The 17,962-nt window shown below is 34.7% G+C and overlaps 1 protein-coding gene across 1 annotated transcript; it reads left to right on the top strand.

The window, feature by feature from the left end:
- The first annotated feature begins 2,254 nt into the window (after positions 1–2,254).
- On the top strand, positions 2,255–17,299 carry SRFR1 (Tetratricopeptide repeat (TPR)-like superfamily protein). Its single transcript, XM_012998371.2, has 24 exons — positions 2,255–2,694; positions 2,805–2,914; positions 4,726–5,366; positions 5,881–5,925; positions 6,056–6,157; positions 6,237–6,317; positions 7,423–7,489; positions 8,188–8,288; positions 8,392–8,499; positions 9,849–9,919; positions 10,160–10,216; positions 10,614–10,722; positions 10,837–10,917; positions 12,032–12,118; positions 13,100–13,306; positions 13,715–14,046; positions 14,534–14,620; positions 14,759–14,858; positions 15,467–15,558; positions 15,685–15,723; positions 15,829–15,919; positions 16,340–16,437; positions 16,529–16,830; positions 17,015–17,299. Exons 1-23 carry the CDS (start codon positions 2,567–2,569, stop codon positions 16,815–16,817), a joined length of 3,123 nt encoding a protein of 1,040 aa, XP_012853825.2. The 5' UTR covers positions 2,255–2,566; the 3' UTR covers positions 16,818–16,830; positions 17,015–17,299.
- The last annotated feature ends 663 nt before the right edge of the window (positions 17,300–17,962 follow it).

The following is a 17,962-nucleotide window of genomic DNA, read 5'->3' as shown; positions in this document are numbered from 1 at the left end:
GAACTTTATTTTTTTATTTTTTATTTTTATATTATTTTGGGACTTTATTTAGCCTTTTTTTATATTTATTTTCATTTTGAATATTTTTTAATAAAAATATATTTTTTTAATTTTTTTTAAACAAAAAATTGAAATTTTTCTCTCCACATGTTTGCAAGGCCGAATATGACTATAGTTGAATATGACTATATGTGACTATTTTAACTATAGTCTTATTTTTTCTTTCTTTCTTTTTTTTTTTTTTTTTTTTTTGCATTATGAACTTAAAAATTCCGATTATATGGCATAGTCATGTTTACCAAATCATATAAAACAACGAAGATTCCCTATTGTTTATGAAAACAATCCAATCAACATCCACACAAAAAGTCACAATTTGAATCTACTAACTCGAAGTCAACTTGAAAACGAGAAGATAGAACATATTCAACAATAGTCATGTTCGAAAAATACATAAATATGACTATAGTCATATTCGGATATGACTATAGTCATGTTACTGCTACTGTTCAGATCTGAGAAAAAAATCGAAAAATACATGAATAAAGATAGAAAAATAACTAGAGAGAGGGATGGGAGTCGACGACAACGGTAGTGTAAAGAGAGAGAAATCGAGAGAGACAACGAACACGAGAAAATTAATAAATCACTAATCGAGTGAATCAGCAATAGTCATATTCGAACCAGACTATAGTCACGTTAATGCTTATGCTTCAGATCTGGAGAGCAAAAAAAACAAAAAAATCGAAAATAACGAAAGGGAAGGAGGTGGAGGCGACGACAACGACGGTGAATGAAAGAGAGAGTGGGGAACAAACAAGAAATTCATAAAATCACTAATCGAGTGAGTCAACAATAGTCATATTAATTATTAACAGAACAGTAAGAATATGATTATTATGTGACTATTCTGTAAATCGAGATAAAATGAAATTAGATACAACTCGACGACACAAACTCATACATTTTGCTCTGAACAATTTCTGATCTTTGGCTAGGTAGGAATATTCACCTGTCAAACACATCCAACATCCAATTTAAAGGTCAAATTCATCACTTGGTTTTTAATGTAATACTAATCAGCAATTAATTAATGCCCCACAAATCTTCTTATAATATTGTCAACTTATTTTTAATTTAGCACCAGACGAAATAATTACAATATGAGATCATTAGAAATTGTGCAGAGCATACGAATACGACCAATCTCTGCTCATTAAGAAAAACAATTCCGACTATTTGTAAAACGTAATAAATTTTTCAATGACTAACGATCCTTTACACCAATTAAGATGACCCAAAAAAGAAACAATAAAAAATCGGTTCTACATACACACACTACAACCCAGCTCCATTTACGAAACCAACAAAATTAAAGCAAAACCTCTGACCTTCAAACACATTTTTACTCCGGCAACGAACACAAAAGGGTTGAACGGCGACGGAATCTCTATTCTCACCTAATCTCGACTGAACTCACGTCTGTATATCAAGGAGAAATGGAGAATCACGTCCGCCTATAATAAAGGGAAACGGTTATGGAAAGATATCGTGATTAAATATTTGATTTATTATAAAAAACTGTTAATAAGGGTACTTATGTCTTATTATGTTTAATTGAGGGGGTTTCACTAATTAAGTTTGGGATGTGGGTTTGTGCAAAAGTCTTAAAAGTCAATTGGGTTTTACTCATAATATTTTCCATTTGAGGGGGGGATTGCATATTTCCCCTATTTAATAATTAGAGTAAACTGCAAATACTACCCCTGTGTTATCTCGAAATAGCAAAAACCCCCCTGTGATAAATAAACTAGCAAAAACCCCCCTGTGAAATTTAGTCAAAGGCAGAATCCCCCCTAGCTGATTTTTAGACTTGAAATGACAAAATTGTCCCTCAAAATGTATTTATATATATACATATTATATGTATATTTATTCTTTTTAATTTATTTGTTTAGAAATTAAAAAAAATAGTAAACAACTAAATTGATTATTTTTTAAATAAAATAATTAAAATATTTATAAAATATAAGAATTTATTAATTGCAAGACTCCAGGGGTATTTGTGTCTTTTTATATCAAGTCAACCCTCAAATAGTTCCATAGGGGGGTTTTTGCTATTTAAATAATTTCACAGGGGAGGTTTTTGCTAGTTTATTTATCACAGGGGGTTTTTTGCTATTTCGAGATTACACAGGGGTAGTTTTTGCAGTTTACTCTAATAATTAGCATATATGTTCATCACTGTTGGTACGCGGTGCTTTGTCGCGTGGAGTGGGACTGAGAGGGTAAACAAGTGGTGGAACTAGTTCAGTAGTACGAACGCAAGTTACACAAATGCCCCCGTGAAGACCCCCTTTGCACGTGCTTTCCCATTCCATGAAATTGCCCGTTTGTGTGAATTCCTAAAAGAAAATCTCTCTCTCTCTCTCTTCCGAGTCTGGTCGCCCAAATCACAAGCAAAGGAACTCTTAAATAACCAATTAGCAAACGCGCCTCCAATCCTGTTATCTTCTCCTGCACCATTTCCCTCTAATTTTCTTCTCCTCTATTGATTTCTCTCCAAATGGCGCCGGCGCCGGCGGTGGCGGAGCGAATTGAGCTCGCCAAGCTCTGCAGCTCCAAGGATTGGTCAAAGGCTATCCGAGTTCTCGATTCACTCCTCTCCCAGTCATGCGGCGTTCAGGACCTGTGGTAAATTCAAATTCGGATTTGAGGTTATGATGTTTTGGATTTAATTCGTTGTTTTGATCTGACTGATTGATTTTCGGTGTTGTATTTTGTGCTGTTAATTTTTTTATCAGCAATCGAGCCTTTTGCTATAGCCAATTGGAGTTGCACAAGCATGTTATTAAGGACTGCAATAAGGCGTTGCAGCTTGATCCTAAGCTTCTCCAGGCCTATATTCTGAAAGGTGGCCTCTCATTTTTGTTTTCTCTACTTCTGTTTACGAGTTCTCTTCCCTTGATGCGAAACTGAATCTAGTCATTAGAATCACATTGGTTTTAGCGGGACGATTATTAGAAACTGAAGTCAACTAATCTTCAAATCATGTCGAAAAAGAAAATTAGCGGAGTCGACTGTCGGATTAGGAGTTTTTTTGCATAACTGTATCGTTATTTATCATATTTTTTGCACCGTTTTTTTCTCCACTAATGCAACTCATAGTCAAAGAGGATAAATATGATGTTTTACTGGACTCGCTCTTTGCAAGTTTACTGACCTTAGACTTTGTTTTGTTTTGTATGTTTATTTATTTGTGTTATCTTGATCGACCATTGCTAATGGGGTAAATCATAAATGTAGGCATTTCTTAGTAAGACCTGGTTGTGCAATATAAGTTTCGTGAATGCACTAGAAGGCCGATTTTTTTTTTCTTTCTTTTGTCCTCGGAGTTCTTTATTTTGATGTATGATCATCTGCAACTAGAATGGAACTCAATTAACTCGAAATTTAGTCATTATATTTACAATTCCGAATGTTCCGTTTACCGGCAGAGGATACGTCGTTGATGTATTATTAACTATACTTGACATCAGTGATTTTACTTATTTACAGGTTGAAAGCAATTCAGAATTCTGTATCGGTAGTGAAAAATTGTTTCACATTTTGTTTTTTCCAAAATAGAATTATGTTGAAACTTTTGCACAAATTGAGATTAGTTGTATTTTTTTTTTTGTGTGTGTGTGTTCTATTTTAGTCTTTATATTGTCGGTCATTTTGATTGGATATGAGTTAATTAGATCTACTTTTTTAATGTGGAACAAATGATCGAGAAAACTTGAAAATTCACATGCATGAATTCTTCATATTTCTTGGAGATAAGTGTCTGAACATCGTTTGAAATGATATCAAATTTAATTGTCTGTCAAAGTTAATTTCAAAGTTCAAAGTTATTTGGAAAACATGACTAGGTAAGTTCTTGGACACTTCTCATGAGTGAAAATATGAGGCTCAATCCCCTTCTCCACTTGTAATTGAAACCATCGCACCTGTCAATCACTTTCTACTTATTTCTAGATCATTTTTGAGTTAATAAATGTCACTACCTCTCTTTTACTTGCATGATCTATATATAGAGACTAGAGTCCCACCAATACTGCCCACAAGGTCGATTTCTAGTGTACCTCAGTTGAAGATCTCTTTGAACACGTACTATGATATTTAACATATGGCTTATGTTTTGATTGACACATGGATATTTTTGGACATTCCCTCGAAAAATGTCCATTGTAGTCTGTCAAGGATATGATGTCGTACCTGGAGTTAAGTTTTGCCTGGATGGAATTCACATTGAATCACTGGATGAATTGTAAAAAGGCATACATTTACTTTACTCGGGACTTCCCCTTAGAAAATTGTATAGTACAAATAATTTCAGAACTGGGTGCCATATTGATCTATCAGTTAAGCTTCAAGTCCTATATTCAGAGGATATGGAGCATATGTCTTAGGACTTTAATGCGCTAAGATTTTGTAGGAATCATATCGTCCTATGTCTTAAATATCCATTGATGAGAAGAATCATGCTCTTGAACCCGATGAAAACATAGGAGTTCTTGTACGTGTTTGCTGCGAATGACGAATGTAGTTTGTGACTCTTCACTTAAATCATCACTCAATCCTGACCTGATTAATTTCCTCGTTATAATTCCCAAATGACTTCTCCTTGAGGTCTATTTAATATAGAATGCTGTTGAGTCGTTCTGAATATATATCTTGTAGGTCGTGCATTCTCTTCTCTGGGAAGGAAAGAGGAAGCTCTTTCAGTTTTGGAGCAAGGATACGAGCATGCTGTTTGTCAGTCTGCGGATTTGAAACAGCTCCTGGAGCTGGAAGATCTCTTGAAAATTGCTAAAGAAAATGGCTCCTGTCAGAATGGTACGATGGAGTCCTCTGAGTTGTCCTTTCCTGCACGTGGATCTGTTGTTTCCAGATCGAGTGAAATATCTGACAACCATGTGAAATCAAATGGAAAGAGTCAACCAAGCAGCAAGTTAAGCAAGCAAATCGAGGCTCACAACAAGTTACAAAATGGATCGAGTACTGATGTCCGAGGAGAAAGTGTTCTTGACAGTCAACCAAACCAAAAAGATGAAAGTCATCCAACTGAAACTAATGTGACGCACACCAAGTTGATGGGGAAGTCTGTATTGGATGATTCATCTGAATCAGGCACTGGTTCATCTATGGTTTATGGTGAATCTAGTGATTTTCCTGATATATGCAGTGATTCATTTAGCTTATCAGATATTCACAATGAATTAATGGATGAGGCCAACAGGAGCAAAAAATTTTGCGTTGCTAGGATATCAAAGAGCAAGTCAATTAATGTGGATTTCAGATTATCAAGGGGAATTGCACAGGTTAAGTTTCGTCTGTTTTTCTTTATTTCATGGTTAACATCATAATCAATTGTTCTAGAGCTGCCAGAAGTTCACAGATGACAGTGAACTTTTCTGGTTCATCGTCGATATCTTAAAATGGTGAGCTTGAGTTTCAAGTTTTTGGGTTTTCCAATGATTTGCTTCCTTTCCTTTTAGTATTTCGTGTCATGTAAGTTCTCATCCTTTTCTCATTACAAAATGGTTTTCTGTTTGATGTGTCTAATTTCCAGTTAGCTCATCTCCGATTTATATAGCAATGCTAGTGCAGGAATCTTATCAACAAGTGACTACTGGCACAATGATTGTCTATTTTAGATTACTTCTTAGGGTTTACCTTTAAGAAAAAAAATATTATCCTGGTGATGACTTCGTTTAAGGTTGTAATGTTCCAAGCATTACGCATTCAAATCCTTCGCCTGACATATTATTACTTTTTTATGAATTTATATGGTGAGTTTTCACAATGTCAAGATGATGCTATCTTCCTTCGCAGGTTAATGATGGAAAATATGCTTATGCTATATCCATTTTTGACAAGGTTGATATTATTCACTTTCTACACTTTTTCTTCAATCCCCAATTTTCCTTCATGCCACTTGGTTCGCAAATACTTTTGACAATCTTTTGTTTCACAGAACTTCATCTTTTTATTTTTATTTATATGTCAGATACTACAAGAAGAGCCCGATTACCCCGAGGCCTTGATCGGAAGGGGAACGGCATATGCATTTCAACGAGAACTACATGCTGCTATTGCTGATTTTACAAAGGTAATGCTCCAATGATCCTTTGTGTGGAGAGTATGTGGAATCTTGGATGATGGAAGTCAAACATGGTTATTTTGAATAGGCAATACAATCAAACCCATCAGCAGGTGAGGCTTGGAAACGCAGGGGGCAAGCTCGAGCAGCCTTGGGAGAATCTGCTAAGGTGTTTATTTATTTATGTTTCCTGCCATATGTTAATTATTTATTTTGTTTGAGTTTATTTTGGTTGGTTTTCTGCTGCATTGCGATTTAGTCTAGTTTTTAGTGCAATAGGGGTTCTTAAATTTTTTGAAGTTCGTCTATTCTGCAAAAGTTTTTATTTTCCCTTAAGAGTTGTATATATCCTCAATATATTACAAGATCAACTAACCCTCAGGTACCTGTCTACCTCGAACAGCCCCTCAGAACAATCTTAAGAGATCACAATGTACGGATGAATAACTACTAATCAGATTTAATTTCCCAGAGAACCCCTAATTGTAAATCAAAAATCAAACCACAACCTCAATTAAAAATTTCAGCCATTTATTGATCAAATTTACCATGGCTCTCCTGTGGAAACTCAGGAGTGTACTCAGGGTTTTCCCCTGTCATTTTCTGAAGTAATCCGAGCTGGAAAATCAACAGATTTTATACCTACTTTATTCAGAAGAGTGACTTATATGCAGCATAAATTTGGGAAATTCAGTATAAGTAGTCTTTTTACATGCAACATTCACATGTTCTCTTTCTAAAATGGTCTTTTCATGTGCATCACATGTGGCTGTTGCAAACATGGTCTTTGATCTACCAAGTCATTCTCACAATAGTTTGCTGCACTTAAATATGAGTTGAACATAGATTCGATTTACTTGCTTTTTAGGAGAACAAATTTCACTTTTCAGAATTAACTTGATTAGATACTTTTTATGTTGTTATCCTTGGTGGTTTAAGCGGAGGTGGAAGGAAATAGTTGGCAATATACTGAGTAGGTAATGAGTGGCTATTTACATAGTCAGTGCAGTGGATGTAGTAAGTGAAAGAGGAGTGGGAAGGAGATGGAAATGAGGGTAGTGAGTGACTGGATCAGACAGAAGAGCAGGAGCAAATGATGGAAGAACCTACCACTTGGCAAATTTGTTACTGTAATTTACTATTATATGGTGTAGCATTCTCATTTCGTCTGTAGTTTCCTAGGTCTACAGGTTCCCCATATGAAAAGTAAATTGGTGCATGTATAGATTTATATACAATTTATGTCTAATTAGATTCTTGTTTCCACTTTCCAGGCAATTGCTGACTTGACAAAAGCAATGGAGTTCGAACCAAACTCATCTGACATATTGCATGAAAGAGGTAGTTGAATTATTATAAAAAAATATTATTTTCATTTAGCATCAAGATTTATAGGTACTTACCCAGAATCACCAATTACTTCCTTGCTACCTATGCATGTGTGGGCTAATTGGATTTGCATGATCTAGACATATGACAGAATTTTGCATGCCAGGTGAAATGTTGTCCTTACGAGCCCGAGATATCATGTTAGAGTTCGAAATAGAAAATGAAATCAGTATATTTCAATGATAACATATTTGTTAATGATTTCTTGCAATCCATTGTGCCGTTCTTTTTCCATTCTAGGAGGATGATTAGTCAAGATAAAAACAACTACTATTTTGTTTACTATACGCATACACAAATGCAGGTATATTTGTCTGTGGGTTTGAAAATATTGGTGTATAAACTTCACTAAAGCAGTAGATATTAGATAGTTTAGAAGACAATTTGTTTTCTGCTACCGACAGTCTCTGTATTCTTTTGATATGAACTCAACCCTGAATACTCAGCGGATTGTGCCTGAATTGGTGAAATTAGAAAGTTTAGACAACTTAAGAACTAGGAAAATAAAACCTTCCACATGATCCGTAAGGCAAACTGGATATAAACAATGTGAGATTCATATATGATCACATTACCAAAATTTCTGCCTTTCCGGTGCTTTGTTTAGTGATCTGGTTACATATATGATCACATTACCAAAATTTATGCAGGAATTGTAAATTACAAGTTTAAGGATTACAAAGCTGCTGTCGAAGACTTGTCAGCATGCGTAAAAGTTGATGTGGATAACAAATCTGCATATACCTACTTGGTGAGCCAAACTGCTAAGCTTTATTCAGGAACAACTGGATGAAGTTAATATGCTTATATAAAAAGACCACAGAGAATTACTTGCTGAATTTTGGCTCTCTCAGGGTTTGGCTCTATCTTCTCTTGGTGAATATAGAAAGGCAGAAGAGGCACATATGAAAGCTATCCAAATAGATAAAAGTTTCCTTGAGGCTTGGACTCATCTAACTCAGGTATCCTGCCATAGAGTTTGATGTATCACCTGCTTCACATTCATTGCTCTAAAGAATGCTTTGCCTTGTATATAACAATGTTTTTTTGTGGCTCAAAGAAGTAGCACGGTGTTCTCTTGCATGCTAGTGTTAATTGAATAGTGGAAACTAACTTATCCTTTCTTTTTTAAAATAATATTTCTTGCATTTGTATATCCAACGGTTGGATCCTAAAGCGATATGGCATCAAATTCTAGAAACTATAGGAATAACAAATATGAACTTATTTCAAACCACCTAAAAATAAAAGATGGAAACATATGCTTGGGATGGAGGTGTATGGAGTAGTAGGTTGGTAAAGGTTCTCCTTCTTCTGGATTTTGCTGGTCTTATCCTCTATCTCTTTATATCTGTTTGTTTTGTCTCTTTTAAGTTACTTGCGTGCATTCCCAGAAATTCGATCTGCTTCCTTAGAGGCTCAAAAATTGAAGTGGGATTTATTTTTGGGACTTTGCCCTGAAGTTTGAGTTTAATGTGGACGAATATGTACATTCTAACAGCTTTTCTGAAAATGACCAATGAAATTACTTGGCGATTTTCCACAACGTAGTGAGGAAACATAAAAATTGCACAAATAATTTCCTTCTGAAGTCGTCACAACCCATTTGTTCTTAGAACTATGTCCATAATTGTCTGGCAGCGAAGGGATTTATCTTCCTTTTATTTTGTGATGAAGTTGTACCCTTATTTGGTGAGAGGACTTTATTGATGTCAATACCAATTACAGTCTGTTCACTTTATGTACATATTCAAACTCCCAAATTATTTAAATCATCTAGAAGTTGTCCTCCCATGAGTTTAGGTATATATGCTTGAACTTTGAAGTTAATTTATCTATTTCAATCGAGAGCAGTGATGTTATTCTTTGACAAAATCAAACATAGTTTTCAATTATAACATTTCAAATGAGAGGTAATCTAATTTTTATGGTCAACTCACCCATTTATTTTGTATATTTGGAAGAATGGTGTGATGGCTAGACAAAAATTCTGGTGAGTTAGAATGCGCCTAGGAAATTGATTGGCAAATAAAACGCATAGCACATTTGATTCTGTAATTAGCCACATTTCTATGACTATTCCAAAGATCTAATACAAACCACAACATGAGAACTAACATTGAACAAGGCACGAGTAGTTTCCTATCACAAGAATCAGACAAGGCCTTAGATATCCAATAAACTTTAGTGGTTTGATGTAGAGGATTTATGATGTGATAACATGCAGTATTGGCTCATGATTGCAAGATGTGCATTAATCTATGAAGTTAGTTTAACAAGAACTGTGAATAATATTTCGATCTTTCGACAGTTCTATCAAGACGTCGCAAATGGAGAAAGGGCTCTACAATGCATTCGTGAGATTCTAAAAATTGATGGAAGGTATACATTACGGATATGATATCTTTTTGTTTATATCCTTCTATATTCTGTTCAAGGATATGGAAGTAAGAAATGTTTGATTACTGATGGTTTAGAAGTGAATGCTTATGTAATTTTTGGGTTTACTTGTAACATGGAAATTGGGGTTATAGTGGAACATAAAATATTACAAGGTTCAATTAATTGTTTATGCTATCTGTAATCTGGAGATTTTAATTGTAGTCCTACTGATGCATTTAGGTTTGCCAAAGCATATCACCTGCACGGGATGCTTCTACACGGGACGGGAGAGCACAGGTAAATGTTCGAAGTTACTATATTCAAGATAGTCATAAATATGAAGCTAGAATATCCATAACCTTTATTCATCAATATTTAGTAACAAATTTTCCACTATGTTTTATTGTCTCGAGAACTGCAACTATCTCTTCTTTTTTATGCTGTGCGTGCTTGCTGCATTTGAAGTTTTCATTCAATTTTTTTCCTATCATTCGTGCAATTTATTAACTTATTTTTACGAACGTTGTTTTATGGTTTAAGAATTATTTATTAAGAAATATATCCCCTACCTATAAATATGTGAGGCGTCTCATCAAACAACTTTGTCTTTTAAAACATTACGTTTCACATGATTGTATCTCTAAGAATTAATTCATCTACTTGAGTTTCTAACTGGTAGCTTCTTCTGTATCAGGAACGCCATCAAGGAATTATCAATTGGATTAAGTATTGATAGTTCGAGCATTGAAAGTCTATATTTAAGAGCTTCTTGTTATCACGCCATTGGAGAATTTAAAGAGGCGGTATCAGATTTTTTCTTATTTTTTTTCGCCTTTTTGCCCCCACTCTCTATATGTTTTACAGATACAAGAGTTTGGTTTGTAGAGTATCTTCAATTGATCGATGCCACGATGCAGGTTAAAGATTATGACGCAGCGTTGGATCTCGAATTGGATTCAATGGAAAAATTTGCACTCCAATGCTTAGCCTTCTATCAGGTTTTTTATTGTTCAATATATGATGACATGATTCCAACGAGTGTTTGATGGCGCAGTCATTTTGTATATTTTTTATTAAACATACAATCTACTTTTTCTGCTTCCTCGCGAAGTTAAAATATCGTTGTACAAGCTATCATTGGCTGTACGAATAAGCCTTATTGCTAGTTTATCTGGGTTAGTCATGCTTTGTAATGGAACTTGAGAGTCAGTCCATATTTTTGCGATAAAATAGCTGATTCTACCTTTTGCAGATCTACCTTGGTTCCTCATACAGTAATGACTCAGAGAGTTCCCCTTTATATCTAGAATATTGTATTGGTGTTCATCAAGTACATTTTGGATACAGTGGTTAGACTTGAGAATTAATTATTAGTTAAAGCTCGAAAGTTCCAAAATTTGGAAAAGACTTTTCTGAGCTAGATTCTAATTTTTTTTCTCAATTGAGTTGGCTGTGATTAGTTGGGTTTAATGTAGGAATTTGGATGTGTTCAGAAGAAATTTGATGAATAGGTAGCAGCGAGACAAATATGCCAAGAGAGAGAGAAAGATATATAAGCCTGAAAGTTGAATTCTTTACCAGTTTTGCTAAACTTAGATTTCTCTACTCTTGGTTGATTTAGATCCTCTTAGCTAGTGGTAATTGATGTTGGGTTCACTGTACTGAAACCATATCGCCTTCACGCCAAGTTTCGGCCATGGATGCAAAATTGTTGATCTTGTGATTTTATTATTATTCTAAACCAGCAAAGACAATTTAACCGGCATTTTATCCTGATTTTCTTGATCGTTTTTCTTTGCTTGTGTCATTTCTGGCTTAATTGCGGTTGTATTTTGCATCATACTATAAATGAAAATTACTGAAGTTCAAGGGTGCTTTGTCATTCCCAAGTACTATTGGTACAGATACTTGAACTGTACAATTTAAATTTCAAATAGGTTGTTGACACAGCTAAGTTAAACTCTTATTCATGATACTCGTACCCTTTTTCTTCATTGACCAGATAAGCGTAATTGTATTCATCATCATGATGTTGTATCATTAGATCATCCAGGCACCATGTTCGAGTGTAAGAAGTTGACTGTCATCTTTCTCTTCAATTTTGTCTTGCAGAAAGAAATTGCATTATACACAGCTTCAAAGTTCAATACTGAATTTTCTTGGTTTGACCTTGACGGAGATATAGATCCCCTCTTTAAGGTAAAATATGAATGATAACTCCATGCTCCCTGTACTGTGTCTATGTCATTACACTTGCATTGTTCCTCAACTTTTTTTGTATTATGCAAGGATTTAATTTTCTCAGGACTAACATGATAAATTTTTATTCGTGTAAGTGTCTGCCTAGCCTATTATACAAAGGCATAATCACCAAAACATCATCATCTAGAGAACATTTTATTCTATACTTCCGGTGGTTATGTTATCAATCTGTATCCCTTGTCACGGTTGTCTGGCTAAGATAATTCATGCGATTCCCGGTTTATGATAATTGTTTTCTATTTTTAAAGCCAGAAGATTGTTTTTTTTTTTGTTTTACTGATGCAAACTTCCAGAGGATACGAGGATTTGCATCCACTGTGGATTGGTTACATATATGTAGATGTAAATACATATATTAATATTAAGGATATATGTATATATATATATATATATATATATATATATATATATATATATATATATATATATATATATATATATATATATATATATATATATATATATATATATATGTAACTTGACTTTATCTGGTAGATATCTATATGGATCAAAGTATCAGGCCATCTTTTCAGTGTAGTTTTGGTAGTGTTTGCTAATGTGCATCCTAGCTGACCCAGTTTCGTGACTGAAAAGGTTAAAAGGTCATTTATTTGGGAATAGTGAGTGTGTGGACTGTTGTGCACGGTAGATGTTTATGCTACTTGATGAAATAGCTTGATTTTCTGGAGATGAATTTGGACTAGAAGAAGTTGATTTTGTAGCAGAATAGCTGGGGACTGGTGTAATGGAGAGTTGTGGAAAAGGCTTGGTGCTAAATTGTGTATTATTGGTGAATGGACAGTTTTGCAAACTATGGTCTTCGAGTTCGAAATAGCTCATTACTGAGATTACTGATCTTTTTAACGCGAGATGTAGCTTTTTATCTTGTTCTTAATTATCTTTCCTACTTTTTTCTAGGAATATTGGTGTAAAAGGCTGCATCCTAAGAATGTATGTGAGAAAGTTTACAGGCAACCCCCTCTGCGAGATTCTCTGAGAAAGGGAAAGCTGAAAAAGCAAGAATTCTCCCTCACAAAGCAAAAGGCAGCTCTTTTACAGGCTGCAGATTCTATCGGCAAGAAGATCCAGTACCATTGCCCTGGATTCCTGCCCAACAGACGTCAGGTGATTGTTGATAAGAATGTTTTGGTAGGAAGCTTATGTTGAATTGTGAAAATAAGAAATGCCAAAATATTGTTTGCTTTTCCTGATCATCAGTGTACAGCATCTGAAAGCAAATTATTTCCTTTTATATATTGTGAAGCAAATTATTTCCATTTATATGTTTCAAACTTTATTGTGAAGTCATGCCTGGTTCATAAGAAAAAAAGTATTCGGTAATAATCTTCTATAATTAGTTTAGATATGATTTTTATGTGGCATTTTAGGGCCCAATGAGTCTATATTTCATTTTCTTTGCTTATGTTTCTACTTATATTTTCGTTGCATTTAACAAAGCTATATGTAATTTAGACTAAATTATGGACTTCAAATTAATTCTTGGTGGTCTCCTATTATTTGAACCTTCTCCAGTATCGAATGGCTGGCCTTGCTGCTATAGAGATTGCACAAAAGGTTGTAAAGGTTTGGCGTTCTCTACAAACTGAATGGAAGATATCTACTAAAGGTGCATCAAAACATGGGAAAAAAGTCAGGAGAAAAGAAAAACTCAACCCTCCTAGTTTTAACAGAGGTGGGGCCGGTTGCAGCACAAGCAGTTTTCTAGAATCATCTACTAATAGTGCAGTAGAAGATAAACCATATGGACGTCCTTCATTGCCATGGCACGCTATTTACTCGTTGGCTGTCAAATGGAGACAGATCTCTGAACCATGTGACCCAATTGTCTGGGTTAACAAGCTGAGGTATTTATATTAGTTCATTTAGTACATCTAGGTAGGAAATCTTTTGAAGCAGGGTCTTAGGGGGAATTGACTACTATAATTGGGAAGTTATGGGAAATTGGTTGGATAAGTTTTGAATTTATTTCAATTTATTTCTTAGTGATAAATAATGTGGCAAGTAAATTAAATATCTACTATGCGAAAGAATAGAAATATGTGTAAATGCTAGTGGTACCAGGAGCCTCTCCCATAGTGATTTTTGATGGGAGGTCGGGGGTCCGAACCCCTTCGGGTGCGTGTGTTGGGTAGCATGTGTTGTAAGGCCATATTATAAGGACAATTTATTAAATATAATATTATATATATATATATATATACACACACACACACACACACACACACACACACACACACACACACACACACACACATATATATATATACACACACACATATATATTTATATACATATGCTGATTGCTTATAAGTGTGCTTTCTTGTTATTTAGTGAGGAATTTAATTCTGGATTTGGATCACACACCCCTCTTATTCTCGGGCAAGCCAAAGTTGTACGCTATTTTCCAAATTTTCCGAGGTAAAACTATACTGTTACTTTTAGATACGGTTGAAATCTTTATTAGTTTAATAAAATTTCTATGTTGTAAAAAGAATGTCATCCTCTCTTTATGAAAAACTATGGGACAAAACTCGCTCAATAATTGTTCATCTGCAGAACTTTTAATGTTACCAAAGCTGTAATAAAGGAGAATAAGTATGTGCACAACAAGAAGGACCATCTCATCAATCTCTATGAAAATGGGAAACTGCAAGAAGTAAGTTACATTTTTTAACAGATACAAAGCCAAATATGTTACATTTTGGTTTTTCATTCATATGGATTCTGCTAATCCCTCTCAAGGTAGCTCCCTTTTTTAAACTTTCTATCGGCAGACACACTGTTGCATCAGCGCAAAATACCCTTAAGTGGATACTTTTCATTTCATAGTGGAAAATCGGTTTCTCATTTTTGGGGGATATATTTTAATGCACTGATGCTGAGAGTTACTCTTTCTGAGATGGCACAATTCTAGTGCTTCCAACTCCAAAGTTATGTAAACTTGTATTCGGGAAACAGTCTTGTGTGCACGATCTCCTCACGTTATTGGTTGTTCATCACAGTAAATCTGAGGAAGAAGCTCCAATATATGCCTAGGGGGTTTGAGAACTTATAAAGCAATGGAATCATATTGTTTGATTTGGGCTAACTTCAATTATTATTTATTATTCTCCTACTTTTTCGCGGCACGGACTTGTCAATACATGCACTATTTTTCTTGTTTCTTATCTTCTTGAACACATTAGTATCATTTTCATATTCTTCTTTTGGGATTTTATGTTTTGTGATCTCAAAGGTGATCACAACCTGACTTTCAATTTGCAGGTAATGAATGCAGAATCCTGCTCAGATCTTCACAGAGTTGTGGGCGAAGACTTTTGGTTGGCTACTAGGTGCAACAGTATGACAGTTGAGGGGTAAGTTATGTGTTAAATATTCATCATTATGAATTCTATCAACTTTTATTTACACAACAATCTTATGGTATGAGAATTGTGTGGATTCACCTACTTAGATCCCTCTGGTCATGTTTCTTATTTCAGAAAGCGTCTTGAAGGAACTAGGATCTCCCTTGAGAAAACGTAAGCTACATCTCTTTTTCCGGAGCTGCTGACTGACAGCATATACCAATTCATTTGTTCACTGCCCTTTTTGAAACCTTTCATTGTTTAATTTGCTCCTTCCAGGGACCAGATGGGGTACGATTTTGCTATCAAAACACCTTGTACGCCTTCTAGATGGGATGACTTTGAATTGGAAATGACTTCAGCATGGGAGGTATGTCTTCCGATTAATTCCTTCTGAATCAGTCAGTAGTTGAACTTTCTTCAACTTTTTCCTGTATCTTTTTTTAACTTACAAAATGATTTGTATAACATATATTTCACCCTTTCTGAACCTTGAGCTCGAGAATCATAGGCTGTTGTGGATGGAAAATAATTAAATGCGAGTGTCGCTGTAATTTGGTTACTTTCTGAAGTGCAACAATGTGCTTTATGACTTTATCTAATCCAGGATTCTTCTAACAAAGTCTTGTTTTTCTCCTTGTAAATGCTCATATGCCCTGAATACCCTCGTATCCATTTAAATGCTTGCAGCCTCTTTGTCCTGTTAAACTTACACAAAATGTCATCACATATCTGCATAACTTCTATGCACATCCAGAAACATCGTTTTGATATATATAGATATGTGCAGGCACTCTGTGATGCGTATTGTGGTGAAAATTACGGGACAACAGATTTTGATTTGCTTGAGAATGCGAGGGAGGCAATTTTAAGGATGACCTATTACTGGTGAGGGTTGTGTTAAATTGCATGACAATTAAGCACATTGGATTTAGTATTGTCCTGTTGTATGATTTAGGCTTAAACTACTGTCTTTTAGGTATAATTTCATGCCACTATCTCGAGGCACTGCTGTAATTGGGTTCGCTGTGTTGCTTGGACTTTTTCTCGCCGCCAATATGGAGTTCACCGGGAACATTCCGGAAGGTGTTCAGGTGGATTGGGAAGCAATACTAGAACCCGATCCTCATTCGTTTATATCTTCTGTAAAAAGTTGGCTGTATCCTTCTCTCAAGACTAATACATCGTGGAAAGGGTACCCTGATGTGGCATCGACTCTCGAGACTACAGGATTAGTTGTTGCTGCTTTGAGCACTTACTCCGATTGAGAAATTCTTACAGGTAACTTAGGTTTCATTAATGTTATTCTCAAATTGAAAGTGGTTAGTATACAGTTAGCTAGTCTTGGTTGTAAATAATAATAAGTCCTCGAAGTTCAAAACCATTTCAAACTTTTTGAAGCTTCCGTGTTTATATTTTATCCAACTTCGGCTATTTATATTTGCTGCGTAATATCTGTGTGCAGAGCTCCGAACAAGACGGCTTGGCTTGGTAGTATGAAACAATTCCTTTTCGTTCGGCATTCTTACACAAGGGAATAATGTTTTCATACTTAGGTAGAGTAAAATGTACCATTAATTCTTCAGCAACTGTTGTATATCATGGTTTGTAACTATAGTTTTTCTTGTAAGATAGTGTAACTCTTTTTTCCTTTCTTTCTTTTTAAAATTTTAAAATTTTCGTTTGGATGAAATAATTCAACAATGAATTTTAAATTCGAAAGTATCAATTTGAACTATATTTTAGATTATTACGCTGGAACAATACTTTCTTCAATCCAATTTCATTAGAATCCATGTGCAACCCATTCACTAATATTCTATGTATCATGTGACATGATCAGTCAGAGAATACTATTATTACACAATGTTCGGAAAGCTATTAGACTAATAAAAAATTCCAAGAGCTCAATTATTCAATTAATTAGTATAATTTATTTATGACCAAAATTGAAGATTTTTAATAACATAACTAATTAATTATATTATTACAGATAAAATTGGATGGGGCTAAAATTGGAAGAAGAATCCATTGACGGTGGCATGGTCTAGTCAAGCTTTCTCAACACATGTCCATAATCATCGCCTTCCAATCACAATTGTAATTTCCATGTGGGCGGGACCTACCTACACACACATTTGCAGCTGTAGGAATCCAATATGACAATTAGCACCTAATATAATCTGAAAATCAGAAAAAAATAAATTTATCTTATGCTGATAACTTATCTTCTTGGCCAAATTAGCTCCTCCCTCAAAAAATTTTTTTTTATAGTTAAAAGAATACGCGATTCTTTGCTATTTGCTAAAGATTCTTTTTGCGAGTTTAGAATAAGTATTACACATATAGCTTAGTTACGTAACTTAGTTATATTCAGTGTTCATTTGCTATGGAATAGAAATTATGTAGCTAA

The sequence above is a fragment of the Erythranthe guttata genome, chromosome 8 (assembly GCF_056151865.1).
Source record: "Erythranthe guttata isolate IM_541 chromosome 8, IM_541, whole genome shotgun sequence".
NCBI classification, from domain to species: domain Eukaryota; kingdom Viridiplantae; phylum Streptophyta; class Magnoliopsida; order Lamiales; family Phrymaceae; genus Erythranthe; species Erythranthe guttata.
This window is presented reverse-complemented; position numbering and strand designations above follow the sequence as displayed.

Coding starts and splice junctions, on each gene's coding strand:
- SRFR1 (XM_012998371.2), top strand. CDS start 2,567: ATGGCGCCGGCGCCGGCGGTGGCGGAGCGAATTGAGCTCGCCAAGCTC. Junction 6,158..6,236: donor CTATTGCTGATTTTACAAAG/GTAATGCTCCAA, acceptor TATTTTGAATAG/GCAATACAATCAAACCCATC. Junction 10,217..10,613: donor CACGGGACGGGAGAGCACAG/GTAAATGTTCGA, acceptor CTTCTGTATCAG/GAACGCCATCAAGGAATTAT.